The 14202-nt window shown below is 44.9% G+C and overlaps 1 protein-coding gene across 1 annotated transcript in view; it reads right to left on the bottom strand.

The window, feature by feature from the left end:
- The window catches only part of grid2 (glutamate receptor, ionotropic, delta 2), a gene marked incomplete at both ends in the record, with an annotated part of 824583 nt that overhangs the window by 165877 nt on the left and 644504 nt on the right, over nt 1-14202 (bottom strand). Inside the window, 2 exons of the mRNA XM_080739349.1 lie at nt 6316-6628; nt 8669-8866. Coding sequence (XP_080595475.1) covers nt 6316-6628; nt 8669-8866 — 511 coding nt within the window. The remainder of the gene's footprint in view (nt 1-6315; nt 6629-8668; nt 8867-14202) is intronic.

Below are 14202 nucleotides of genomic sequence, written 5' to 3'. Positions count from 1 at the left end.
ACGGGATGTCTTTCATCTTGTTTGGTTACTCCACTTGTTTACAATTTCTCTAGTAGTCCTTGCAGCCTGGAATAATGATGTTTGGTTATGGCTTGAAACAAGATGTTTGTATGTGGGAACAGTATTTTTTCTTTCATCATTTTCCCAATTGTTTTCTCTAATGCTCTATTTGTGGTAAACTGTGCCTCGGTCTGAAGTGCTCTTATCTTTGGAGAGCCTCCTGCTGCGTTTAAACTGTATTTCTAAAGAGAGAATGAGAACCTCTCATCAGCCCTTTGATGTGTGTCTGCACTAAAAGATTCTAACAAATCTTATACAAACATCTTAGAAAGAAAGTGCAAAGATCGGGCGACGAGGCCAAGAAGTCTTTCTTTGATGTCCCATGAGAGGTGGTGAGTATAGGATAACATGAAAATGTATCAGTATGCAGCATATTGCAGCACAGCAAGCACTGGTAATTCCTGGTCCTTGTACCGTAGGTTCACTTGATGCAGTATCAACGTATTCTCACTAACAAGACTGCAAAGGGGTGACTTATTGGAACGGACGTCCCAACATGTCAAACGTTTGACTGGCACTGGGGGGATATGAGTTACCATTCTGTCCCTATTGGGACGCTAACTCGAAGGGCGCTGAGTTGGCTGAAGCGGACTTCGCAGCGCTCGGCACTGCGACTCGTCCATTAACGCACGTTAATCCATTGACCTCAATGGACTGGCCGCCATTCAACACGGTGTCAATTGTGAAATTGGGTTTTTTATTTATGTGATTGAAAAGGCCTGCTACACCTGCAAAATGCCAATCCTACACATAGGTCTACTATTGCCACTCACAGATACAGTATGTATTACTGGATCATCAATATGAATTACCTCAATAAATAAATTACTTGGAATTGTGGACTTGTGGGAAGGTAATTTTTCTTCTTCTCTGCATTGGTGCTTAATTATATTTTCAGCAATTATATTTTCGCCCCTGTGTGTGTATGTGTGGGATCAGCATCAAAGTTCATGCAAACTGCCAGAAGGCCACAAAGTCCCACAGAAGCCCAAATTCTTTCAAGAAACATTGCCCAACAACTAAAAGGCATATTTTTGAATGAACACTCCTTTTTCTCTTTTTCTTTCTATGGTTATCTCCAGTCCACCACTCACATTTTCTATCAGAAACAAATTACATTAGTTTATGGAGAGTAGACAGCGTTTCCCTCTGTAACCTTGGTAGCATTGGGCACGCACGCACGCACGCACGCACGCACGCACGCACGCACGCACGCACGCGCGCACACGCGCACACGCGCACGCACACACACACACACGCACACACACTACAAGGAAGGAGATATAGGAAGAGTGTTTGAAGGCATGGGAGGGAATGAAAGTATGAGGAGGGAAGAAGGAAGGACAAAAAAGGGAGAGAGGGAGGAATGGAGTTTGAGGAATGTAACAGATAGGAACGGGAAGGAGGTAGGGAATAAGGGACATGTGTGTGTGTGTGTGTGTGTGTGTGTGTGTGTGTGTGTGTGTGTGTGTGTGTGTGTGTGTGTGCACCTGCATGCATGCATGCCTCAGTGCCTGTGAATCTCTTATACCTGGGCTACAAAAAGCTGAACAACAACTTGAGAGGCTTGAGCAGTGTGTTGATGCGGTCTAGACTGCGACCACCTCCAGCGACGGCCGTGTGCTGGAGCTCGAGAAACAATTGCTGGTCATGACAGAGCGACTGGATGCCAAGGCAATGTGATGTACCAGAGGGTGTCGAGGAAGGAGACCCTGTACAGCTATTTTTTGGAAGATGGATATCCAAACTATTGAAGATTTAAATGAAACCTTTTTGCAGCGGGTTTTGGATGGAGTTTGTAGGAGTAACTATGGCTCCCTACTGTAGGTTATTACCCATCATGTTTCTAGCATGTGCCACAGTATCGTGATCTCACGTTACGCCCATTATATCATTGGTGGAAAAGTACTCACATTTTATACTTAAGTAAAAGTATCAATACTGCAATGTAGAAATACTTGTACTTGTAACAAGTAAAGTCCGGAATTCAAATTCCTCCCCCTGGCCAGCAAGGGCGCCTGATGGAGGGTATAACGTGTTCCTTCCACACGCTACGTCCAATCGGGGAAGCTCACCCCTGTCAGGTGATGAGAAGTGGCCGGATCACTCCTCATGCACTGAAGGAAGCACGAGCTCAGTTTGGGTCCCTCCCCAGGTTGGCAGAGGGAGAGCAGTGCCCGCAGGATTACAGCTCAGGCAATTGGCACTGGGTGAAAAATGTGTTGGAGTAAAAGTACAATATTTGGATCCAAGATGTAGTGGAGACTGTGGAGTAGAAGTAAACGAATACTTTCGCTACCACAGTACTCCTTTTAGACAATAGAGACTCTCCTGACCTCTATTGGCTGAGAATAAATCCAGGCGCTTTTTGTCGGAACATATCTTTCTTTCTTTTTTTCAGATTAATGATACCCCTAGAATTACAAGGGGCACTCTGTGGGAAACATTTAAAGCCTTTAAAGCCGTGTGGGCAGGCCATTTACTTTGTTTCCCATTAAATGAAAGTTGAAAGACATGCAGGCTGTTGAAGGTTACAGCCAGTACCACAACTCCTAACTCCTTACTCTTTATAATTCTGTATCTTATACATTTGATATATTCTGTCCTCCACCCAGGTTCAAAGGCATTTTTTAATGTCTAAACAATGTTACTTAGAAATGGGGGGAAAAGGGGGTACGCTTTTAACAGGCCTGTAAGCATAACATCTCTCTAAAAAAGGTTCAGAACTGGCACAAATGTACACTCTCAGTGTTATGGGGGTCCTTGAAATGTAAAGGTTTGACTTGAGAACCACTGGTTAAGGTGTCTGTGATCATGTCAATGCGCTAGCCTCCCACGTCCACCACACCATTCAGGAAGTACACACACTGTGTACATACATTGTGGTACTCCTCTCATGCAACGGTAACCACAACAATGCACATCTTTTTAACAGCAGATGCAGGACTGCTCATACGCACACACGCACGCACGCACGCGCGCGCACACGCATACGCACACGCACACGCACACGCACACGCACACACACACACACACACACACACACACACACAGAACAGCATTTCTCTCTATCTCTGTAATGTTGCCATGACTAAAATGTTAATTACAGCTAAAAAGAGAAACGATTGCAAATATCAAACGGCAATTAGCATGTATCATCATCATCATTACCACCATTAGCTGCAGCGCAAGACAGAGGATTATTTACCGACTGGCTAGAAAGCTCATCAACCGCTCATTCAGGGCCTAAATATTTCACACACAAACTTAAAAAACATTGCACACATAAACATACCCTATAAATTTGCATAATTAATGTAGCTTGAAAAATTAACTATTGCCTCAGTCCTGGAGCATGATGGCAAGTGCAACTTTGCTCTTGAGAAATGTACCAAACCTGACACACATCCACAATGTTACTCTTCTGTACTCGTACACAAGATCTAACATACCAGTAAGACTCCCTAATCGGGAGATAAGCGACCGCCAGGTCGCATACACAAACTTTAGAAGGCAATCGTAGCTAATCAGGAATATGGGAAATGGGACAGATCCATGTTGACGACATGCCTTTAGAGATAATGTGTACCGCTTTGCGTGATTTTACGCCAAAATCTAAAATCAGCCTCATGGTGGCGCTAGAAGAGGGCCATGTGAGAAATCAGGGCTGGAGGTTGTGAGTTGCCATCCAAGGAGTGTGTGTGCCAAGTTTGGCATCGATAGGGGCAACGGTTCCGGATATAAGAGTAGGGCCAAAAGTGTGAAAGACGTGACGGACAGACGGACTGACGGAGGGACAGCCGGTGGAGGTTTTCATAGTAACTTGCGACCTGACGGTCGCAATAAAGAAACTTTGAACATGCAATCAAAATGTGCATGAGAGAGAGAGAGAGCGAGAGAGAGAGAGAGAGAGAGAGAGTGAGTCCTCTGCTTGAGACACATTCATTCAGTCTCAAAAACACAGCCAAACATAGCACATGTACGTACGCACATTCAGATGCACAGCACACACACATACTGTACACCATACACAAAAATTAGCAAGCGGCGGAGACGCAGAGTTCTTAATGAGGAGGCAGGTCTAACTTAATGAGGAGGCGGAGTCACTCTTAACGAGTCGGTGGAGTTCTTGCAGGGTCTGTCTGTCTGTCTGTGAGCCGCTTCTCCTTCACATGGCAATGAGCCATTTAAGGTGGTTTGGACATCTAGTACAGATGCCTCCTGGGCGTCTACCTACAGCAGGGAGGTCCTTTGGGCACATCCCCCTGGGAGGAAGCCACGGACCAGGCCAAGGACCAGATCGGGGGGGGGGATTATATTTCCATGCTGGCCTTGGAAATGAATGCCTCTGCAGGATCCCCCAGGATGAAGAGGCTAATGTGGCCTGTGAAAGGAAAGTCTGGAACTCTCTCCTCGAACTGTTGCCCCCGTGATCCGACTCTGGATAAGAGGTTTAAGATGGATGAATGGACCCCAAACATCTTTTTTTTCTTTAGATAGTTTTCAGGGTTTTTTTTGTCACAATTTGCCACTCACTCACTCACTCACTCACTCACTCACTCACTCACTCACTCACTCACTCACTCACTTTCAGTTTAAGACCAGGAGGGATTTGAGTTACAGGTGACCTGAATTTATGTAAATTGTAGGTGTGGAGAGTGACTCCACCTCTCGATGATGCTCGCAAAGACAAGCCATTTAAATTGTTCAAAATGGGCTACAGTAGGTAATACTGTAGGTATACAGTGTTTTACAACTGCACAAGATTCCCTTAAAACAATACACTTTTACATGTTCTATTTCCTCTTCACTAAATCCTTGTAAAGTAAATGAGCAACAACTAGTATGATGTGCTCAGTTGGCACTGTGCTCACCTTTGAATTGCAACAGCAACAGAACACATGGGTAGCAGAGCTAATTAATTAAGACGTGGTGAAATTCACGTGGTGACATTCAAGGTTCAATAATAATTAGTACGAGACAATTCTGCTGATTGACACTCTTATTTATCTTCCTCCTTTTGCTATTTTTCTCCTTCTGCCTCTTCCTCTTCAACAACTATGATTTCCATTTGCCTCTCCTCCCCGTTTATCACAGTGGCCCAGTGGTTCTATTCCTGCACTGATTAAACTTTAAATCCTTTCCCTGTCTATTGTCTGATCTCTACACCTGAGCACAGCCAAAATGGATTCTGAAACTTCTCAGATAGATAGATGGCCCCAGTGCGGTAATTATTCTCAGCTCTCCCATTTGGAACAGAATGACTCTCGTCGCTTTCCCCCCCTAATTTGCCTATTGCGCTCAAACACAAAAGGTCAATACACGCGTTTGAGACTTTTCTCATTGGCAAAGCTGAAGAGAGTTGCTGTTGAAATACGGAAGAACATTGGGCTGCAGAGCGCACAGTTTTCCCTCTTAGACTTAAAAGGCTTAACATTTATGGCATTCACCTGTCCATCCATAACTCAAAGCCTAGACATTTACAATTTACATACCTTCCCCCCTTTCACTCCTCAATATGGATTATCATACATTCATAGCATCATGCGGTATAACTATGGGTTTCTCTTGCCGTTTTCACAATAAAAAGTTACAAAGAGGGCATTTGGATTCAGAAATCAGGAAAAGGGGCCAACGCGTTTTAGAACCACTGCTTTAGCCCATGCTGCCCAGGCTCGCTTCCCACACGCACACACACTCACTCAACCGTGCTCTCACCCGCCCACACTCCACTCCAGGTATGTGCAGAGAATGTTAGAGAGCCAGGGACTGAAATTTCTAAAAGAGCTTTTGGGGAGAAAATATTGAAAATAGCAGACCTCCAAGCTCACAACGCGTCGCGAGGTCGGCTATTTTCGGTGCTTGATACCACAGTGAACTAAGCATAATCAAGTCAATACTGGAGATGTGGTGTACAGCATGGATTTCTACACAGAGAGGGCTATTCTTTCAACATAAGGTGCTGCATTCAAGTTCGGGAGAGACTGGACAAGACAATTCTCTCGAATGCTGCCTAAAATATGGCATGGAAAGAGGGTATTTTTGCATTTCTTTCACCATAGTAAAAACTGCATTCATGGTCTGGTCAGGGCACAGAGGCTTGAGCCCCCCTTTGATGTCTATGTGTGCACGTGCCTGCCACTGAAGCCCAAACACATTTGAAAACCGCTGCTTTAGCCCACGCTGCCCAGGCTCGCTTCCCACACACACCCACACTCACTCAACTGTGCTCTCACCCGTCCACACTCCACTCACCTTGTTGGACGAAGGAGCCGTACACAAACCACATGGAGTTGTACAGGGTGGTGGAGGACACCGAGCCCATGGGCAGCCGTGGCGGGTTCAGCCAGTTCAGCAGGTACACCAGGATGCCCACCAACAGCACCGTGCCGGCGATGCACGCCCACAGCGACAGGTCGAAGGGCGCCAGGCAGGCGAACATGTCCACCGTGCGCTCCGCCTTGCGCAGCAGCACTCCCACCGAGTAGTCCATGTAGCGCGTGGTGAAGTCCACCGCGCTCTCCCGCTCCGGGGTGATGGTCAGCGCTGATAGGCCCACGTCCGCGCGCTAATATATGGGGGGTGGGAGGCATGAGGAGAGAGAGAAAGAGAGAGAGAGAGAGGGTGGGGGTCATTCAGAAAGATGATTTAATAGTGTGGATGGTGTGAACAATGACAGGCAGTTAATAATGAGGTAATAAAGAGATTGTAAGGGTGCCTGAGTAACGGGTATCAAATAGGTGTGCTCACATCTTCGTCTGTAAATCTTGCCATTTTAAGGGACAGCGAACAACAGTTTTTAATTGTTTTGTGCGTGGGAGGGCTGAAGTTGATCCAAGCAATCCCATGATTGACAGGAAAGAATATGCTATACTAATATGCAGAAATCATAATAGTTAATTAAAATTTCTCAATGCTTGGCAAGTAGCCGTAGACACCTGCTTGTAATAATAATGTAAGATGCTGTATGATAGGTGTGTGTGTGTGTGTGTGTGTGTGTGTGTGTGTGTGTGTGTGTGTACACACATGAATAAGAGAGAACGTGTATGTGTTGTGTTTACATGCACATGTGCATATTGTGTTTGTACATACAGAATAAAGCTCTAAATACTGAAAATGAGCTTGAGCTCAACTTGCTGCAACAATTTTGGCATTCACCCACAACACACACGCACGCACGCGCACGCGCCCACACGCACATACACACACACACACACACACACACACACACACACACACACACACACACACACACACACACACACACACACACACACACACACACACACACACACACACACACACACACACACACACACACACACACACACACACACACACTTCCACTTTAGGCCGAAATCTGCTAATTTCACAGTTGGGTGAGGAAACAAAATGCTTAAATGGGCAGAAATTGTCACTTACACTGCATAAGAAGAATACTGAGACAGAGACCCTGCAGGATGTTTGTAGGCTAACACACCAGCATAATGGGCACACGCATGCGTATGTGCATGTGCCATATCATATATGACAGGGAGACATTAATTATGTCTCCCTGTTTTGATTACAAACTGTTTTCGGCTTCAATATGGCTTACTGTACCAAACCGAAGAATGTCAAAAGAACTCAGAACACTGCTGAGTTCTGAAAGCTAGCTAAGACACAACCAGACACAAACTCAAGATTTAAAAAAGAAATTATGACTTTAAATTTCAGTTTTCTTTCTTTTTAAGCCCTTTATTTATTTGTTTATCTCTCTTTTACCCTTACCTGTAAGTAATGAAGGAAAGGAATATGAGAATTAAGGTGCATGGCACATACATGTACTGTATACAGCTCCACTCATGGAAGCAGTGCAAAATCCTCTGCATAAATGTAACTCGGAGAGTGTGCAAATGGAACAAATGAACACTCTGGATTTCACCGTGTCTCTCAGAGACAGCCTGGAACATTAAGTAATGGAAAAAAACAGCAGGGAAGGGGTTATGGGTAATGGGCCTGAAAATACTGTGGTGACCTCCAGCAGTATAAAATGTCACCACTTTTTTCATTCTTCCTGCCATTCTCATTTCTGTCTGTGTCGCTCCCTCTCTCTTCCTCTCTCTGTATCTCTCTCTCTCTCTCTCATATACCCATTTAGGAGGTGTTATTTCTGCTGTGGCAGTGTGGCTACTATTAGAGAGAAAATGTGAAGTATAGCATAGTATAGAAGTATAAGCAGTGCCTGCCTACACTATAGTGCTGCTTACTAAATCCTGAGTGTTAATTTGAACATGGAATGTAAATGTAACCAAATAATGTCAGTGTAATCCCGATCACATGACATATCATAACAACACCACAAGTAAATCCTTTTTCCGCTATTGTTTCAATGCCTGTATATTATAACAAACTAAATATACAGGTTATTTTCTACAGCTTTCTGCTACTTTCACTTTTGTACTGCAAGTATATTTTTAAGAATACCCACAATTGTGTGTGTGTGTGTGTGTGTGTGTGTGTGTGTGTGTGTGTGTGTGTGTGTGTGTGTGTGTGTGTGTGTGTGTGTGTGTGTGTGTGTGTGTGTGTGCGCGTGTGCGCGCGCGTGTGTGTGTGTGTAATGTCTCACCTTAAAGACTAGTTCTCCCATAAGTCCATTCCACTGTCCGTCAGGCTGCAAGCTGCCGTATTTGTGGTCCGGAGCGACGTAGATCTCATACTTGAAGCCCAGGTACGTAGAGAGAGCATCCAGGACATCTATAGAAAAACCCTGGTACTTCTTCGGCTTTCCCAGAACATTTTCTGACACCATCACGAAGGGCTCCTCCTAAAAGGAAAACCCGTCGGGGAGTTAGTCAGTCGATCAGTCAGATGATCTACCTAATATTCATTTTCCTCAAGGAAATCACAACTGTTACTGTACATACTGTAAAAAAAAAAAAAGGGAATTCCCTTGAAATGAACATGAAATTTACAGAATAAACAGTGCTTTCTGGATCTAGTTTCTCTATTTCTATGTCTACAACTGGTGCAAGCGAGGGATACACTTCAGCCTCGTTCATTGGAACGGTTGCGGTTGGAAATAATGGAGGGATATTTTTCTATAAAATTGCAAAGGTATAACCTACTTTGATGGCAGGAAACAGACTATAAAACATCCTTAATGAAGCAGTAAAAGAGTTACAGAAGAGTGAAGTTTGAAGGACAATCATCTCAGACAGTGAGGACAAATTGCATAAGACTTAAGGTTATAGGTTTAGACAATTGAGAGTTTTCTCTCTTTCATCCCACACTATCTAGCTTTCTCTTTGTTAATAAATCCCTATTGATGAGTGAAATGTTTCAGGCCAATATGTCTGGCAGATTTATGAGGGCCTGTGTGTGTTATTGACTGGATACTGGCTGCACATTAGACACACACAGACGCAGATAAATGCACTTACACATAGTACACACACACACACACACACACACACATAGTACACACACACACACATAGTACACACACACACACACACACACACACACACACACACACACACACACACACTGTATTACACATTAACTTGGTGGTTTCTAATCCCTGCTAGCTCCAGCCGCTCAATAAGCTATTAGGCGGTGAGTGGACATGCATGCCAAGTCCCTCTGCCGCCACAGGCATCCATCAATCAAGGCACCACCCACTGGACCACACACACACACACACACACACACACACACACACACACACACACACACACACACACACACACACACACACACACACACACACACACACACACACACACACACACACACACACACACACACACACACACACACACCATGCGTACACATACGCAAACAAGTACATCAAAGTCCCACTGTCAAGCATCCAGTTCTGTCACAGACTGTGGTAAAACGCTCCACCAAAGCCCGCCGGAGCATTCAGCACCACGGCCAGTGCCCAGACCCAGGCCCAGAGCTGGGAGCAGTGGTCAAACATACCCAGACTCGCCTTCAGCCGTTGAGACTCATGATTCAACACGTCTTACTTATGAAAATGTGTGTTTCTGCTTTTGGTTTTAAATAGAATCTTTTTAGCCAGAGGGAGGAGGAAGTGCTCAAGGCAAGGCTGCCAGATTTCAGATAAACACACACAGCATAAACCGCTTGGGGATGTTTCCCACAAGCAGTTTAGGTCAACTTGTCCATTATTATTTGGAAAATTCAGATTGGTGCACGCACGCACTCACGCTCACACAAAACACAGACCCATCCACCCGTTATCTTTCAAGGTACAAACTCTCTATATATACAATTGTAATGCAACTGTAATGTTGGGAAAGCCTTTGTAGAAAATAGCAGATTAACAAGCTCACAAAGAGTTGCGCTGCTCAGCCCGTTCTCACCCCTCTGCTTCACCCTCCCAACACGTTCCCGACTCGCTTTCAGCTTCACCCGTGCAACACTTACAGCGTCATTGTGTCAGACGCGAACGGAGAGTCTTAGTGTGCATGCGCCGACACATGTTTACTGGAATATGTTTCCACTGTCACAGGGAATCGAACCCGGGTCTCAGTTTTAGCAGTCATCAAGCTCTACCGACTGAGCTAAGGAGACGGCTGAGGAAGTCCTTTTTTTGTGCTTTTATCTTTGACCACGTCGATACTAACGGAACGTAGTCCCTTCTTTGAGCCGCATTCGGACGCAGAAGCAGTCCCCTGGTCAGAATTTACTATTCTGTCCATAACGGCACATAATTCGGTAACGGCGCTAAGTCGGCTCATCCGCCGTTCGCACTGATCGCCGCGGCGACTACCGCTCCCTCGGCGGCGGCTCCCGGGGCTCATCGGCGGCTGAGACAGCATGGCTCCGTCGTTTATAGTGGCGTGATCAGGAACGTCGGGTGGTAGTGGTATCGAATCCCGCTTCGGGAATGACTTTTTTTTTTCTTTCTTCTTAGACCACTGACCATACCCAATGCGTCCAACACTTGAAACAGTAGGCATACCCAAAGCGTCCCCTCGTCCGACGCATGACAGGGCGTCAGTTGTCTGACGCTTTGGAGGTGAGAACATGTTGCGCTGCTACGCGTTGTGACCTTGTCGATCGGCTATTTTCAGCGAAAACCTTTCTAACAGAAAATAGAAAAGACAGCCCTGAGAGACTCCGCTCAATATGGGGTTTAAGTGGTTAAGGTGCAAGGGGGATTGAATCACGTCTACGGACAATTTAACAATTTAAAATTATATGGATTTATGTGTTAATGCGTCCATAAATAAAACTATCTTTGTGGTTTCTCCTCAAAAACACTTTGATGTTTGCTTCCAGTGCCATACAGCATGTCCGCATGCAGGAATCCTCTCTGGACACCCACTTTAAGCACATAACACATTGAATATAATATAATAGTCAGCAGAGACGTGCAGAGAATGTTAGAGAGGCAGGGGCTGAAAACTCTAAAAGGGCCTTTTGGTGAAAATATTGAAAATAGCAGAGCTTCAAGCTCACAACGCGTCACAGCGCAACGTGTTGTGAGCTTGGAGGTCGGCTATTTTCGGTACTTGATACCACACCATACCATAAACTAATCATACTGGATGTGGCGTACGGCATGGCTTTCAACATAAGATGCTGCATTCAAGTTCAGGAGAGTTTGGACAAGGCAATTCTCTTGAATGCTGCCTTCAGGTATGGCAGGGAAAGGGGGCATTTGCATTTCTTTCACATTAGTGAAACCAGCATTCATGGTATGGAGAGGGCACTTTTATACAGACAGGTAAAAGGGCAGGGGCTCCTTTAATGTCTGTGTGCACGTGCCTGCAACAACCTTGGGGTCATTGTGTATTGTGTAAGCTTCCATCCCTTCAACAAAATGACTATACTGCAGGTATAATATACGGAGGAGTATTAGGGCCATCTGCAAGAGAGAGTGGAAAAAAGGCTCCTTCGTAATAATACACTGGAAGCAGTGGCAATTTTGTCTTAGTTTTAATCTTGTGGATTTGCAACTTTACAGTACAGTATATTCGGATATTTGCCACTTTATAATTTAGTACATTTTCCACTTTAAACAGAATTCCATGTGTGACAAAATGATTCTATAATGCCAGGTGTAGCATTTATGTGTGTATCTGTGCGCCGCGCCTAAATGTTATCCCCTGCTCAACAACAGTGTACGTTGTGGGACCATTATGGGTCTTTGGCACTTTTTAGTTGTGCAGGTGTCAAAGCATGCATGAGTGACTCATTCAATACACTGCAGTGCATTTTGATACGGTCCCCCAACACACACACACACACACACACACACACACACACACACACACACACACACACACACACACACACACACACACACACACACACACACACACACACACACACACACACACACACACACACACACACACACACACACACACACACACACACACTCTGTACATAGTGAAAACGTGGATGACATTTAACCAGATTTTGATGCACCTAAAGTACCAGAGGAACGTCACTGTCGGCCAGAAACCTCGTATCTCCAAGTTTCAAATTTGTTAATTTTTTCGCAAAGTAAAGCACTGCTTCATCACTCAAGTCTGTTGCACAAAAGTAGTGAAAACAGCTGATCTACAAGCACACAACACCTCGCGGTGCGAGGCGTTGTGTGCTTGTAGATCGGCTGTTTTCACTAGTTTAAATCATTTTAAAAAGGATAAATTCAAAACAAACGGTTTTGGACATTCAAGGTTTCCACCCGACAACGACGATAATGTCTAGTATTTTTCCAGGTTTCCATTCTACCATAAGCCACCCAGTGTCCCTACACATTATGTCTGGGAAACCTACAGTACTCCTTCCTTCACTCAAACTGTACCTATCCATATCTCCATCATTTCTTTATTGCTACCCTTCTCCCTCTTTTTCATCTTTTTCTCCCTTCTTCCCCCTTTGTTCAACCTTCTTCCATTCTCCCCCTCCATCTCCTTCCCTCCTGCCTTCTCCACGAATTCGATTGGTGGCAATTTATCCCCAGTCTCCTCTCGGCTCGATGCAGCACAAGTGTTTTTTTGGAGACATGATTGGGAACACGCAATTTCCCACTGAGACGGAGCGATGGCTTCTGAAGAGGTCTCGTGGGAGTGTCACTGAGCGGCCAGGCGTGGGCTCGAGCTGTGGCAAGCGCCATCGTCAAGACCAAAGCCTGAATTATGTCCCGATGCCGCTCGCCGAAAATAGCAGACCTTCAAGCTCAATTTCATCGCGACGCATTGTTAGCTTGGCGGTCAGCTATTTTCGGCGAACAACGCTGTTGTGCAGCGAAGTATGGATCTGGCTTAGTGGCTTTAGGAGGATTCACCAGGGAAATTGGTCTGCAATGGGTTTGTTGTATCTCTGTCAAGTCTCTGTGGTGGATCCAACTGTAAGGCAGTTTAAAAACAATTAATTTCCCTTGCAGTCTCCTGCAGATGGGAATTTACAGGGCAATATTATCTCACCATGAGGAAACCATTCAGATTAAGAGACTTTGAAAGAGACACACCTCTTTGCTGATCAGGTCTATTTTCTATTTACACATATCATTTTTTATTTCCCATTATTGTTTATCCCACGTTACTGTGGTCCAAAATGTGTTGCATTGTGGGACTGGGATCCATGACAAAGAAAGCCATAAACACATAATTATGCTTATAGACTTACCTCAACAGCAGGCCATTTAACCTACCGATAGATTACAGTCTGATCAATAGCATTGATCTAGAGACATTGGCCCTTAGTGTTGAGATATCTCATCACCAATTAACAAATCCATAAACATAAGAGTCTAGCTGATTGGAGAGGGCAAGAAAGAGAGAGAGAGAGAGAGAGAGAGAGAGAGAGAGAGAGAGAGAGAGAGAGAGAGAGAGAGAGAGAGAGAGAGTGTGTGTGTGTGTGTGTGTGTGTGTGTGTGTGTGTGTGTGTGTGTGTGTGTGTACTCTACTTTAATTCATTTGCATGATATTGTACAAATCCAATTTGTTTGTGATGACAACATGTACCTGAGCATGAAACAAACCTTCCCAAACCCTATAACCTTAACAAAAATAACGTATTCACACACACATGCACGCACGCACGCGCGCACGCATGCACACACGCACGCACGCGCACACGCACACGCACACAGTGTGAGGACCTCACAAATGGGGG

The sequence above is a fragment of the Nannobrachium achirus genome (assembly GCF_963921795.1).
Source record: "Nannobrachium achirus genome assembly, chromosome: 12".
NCBI lineage: Eukaryota > Metazoa > Chordata > Actinopteri > Myctophiformes > Myctophidae > Nannobrachium > Nannobrachium achirus.
The sequence above is the reverse complement of the archived record's forward strand: the minus strand, read 5'-3'. Positions and strand labels throughout refer to the sequence as shown.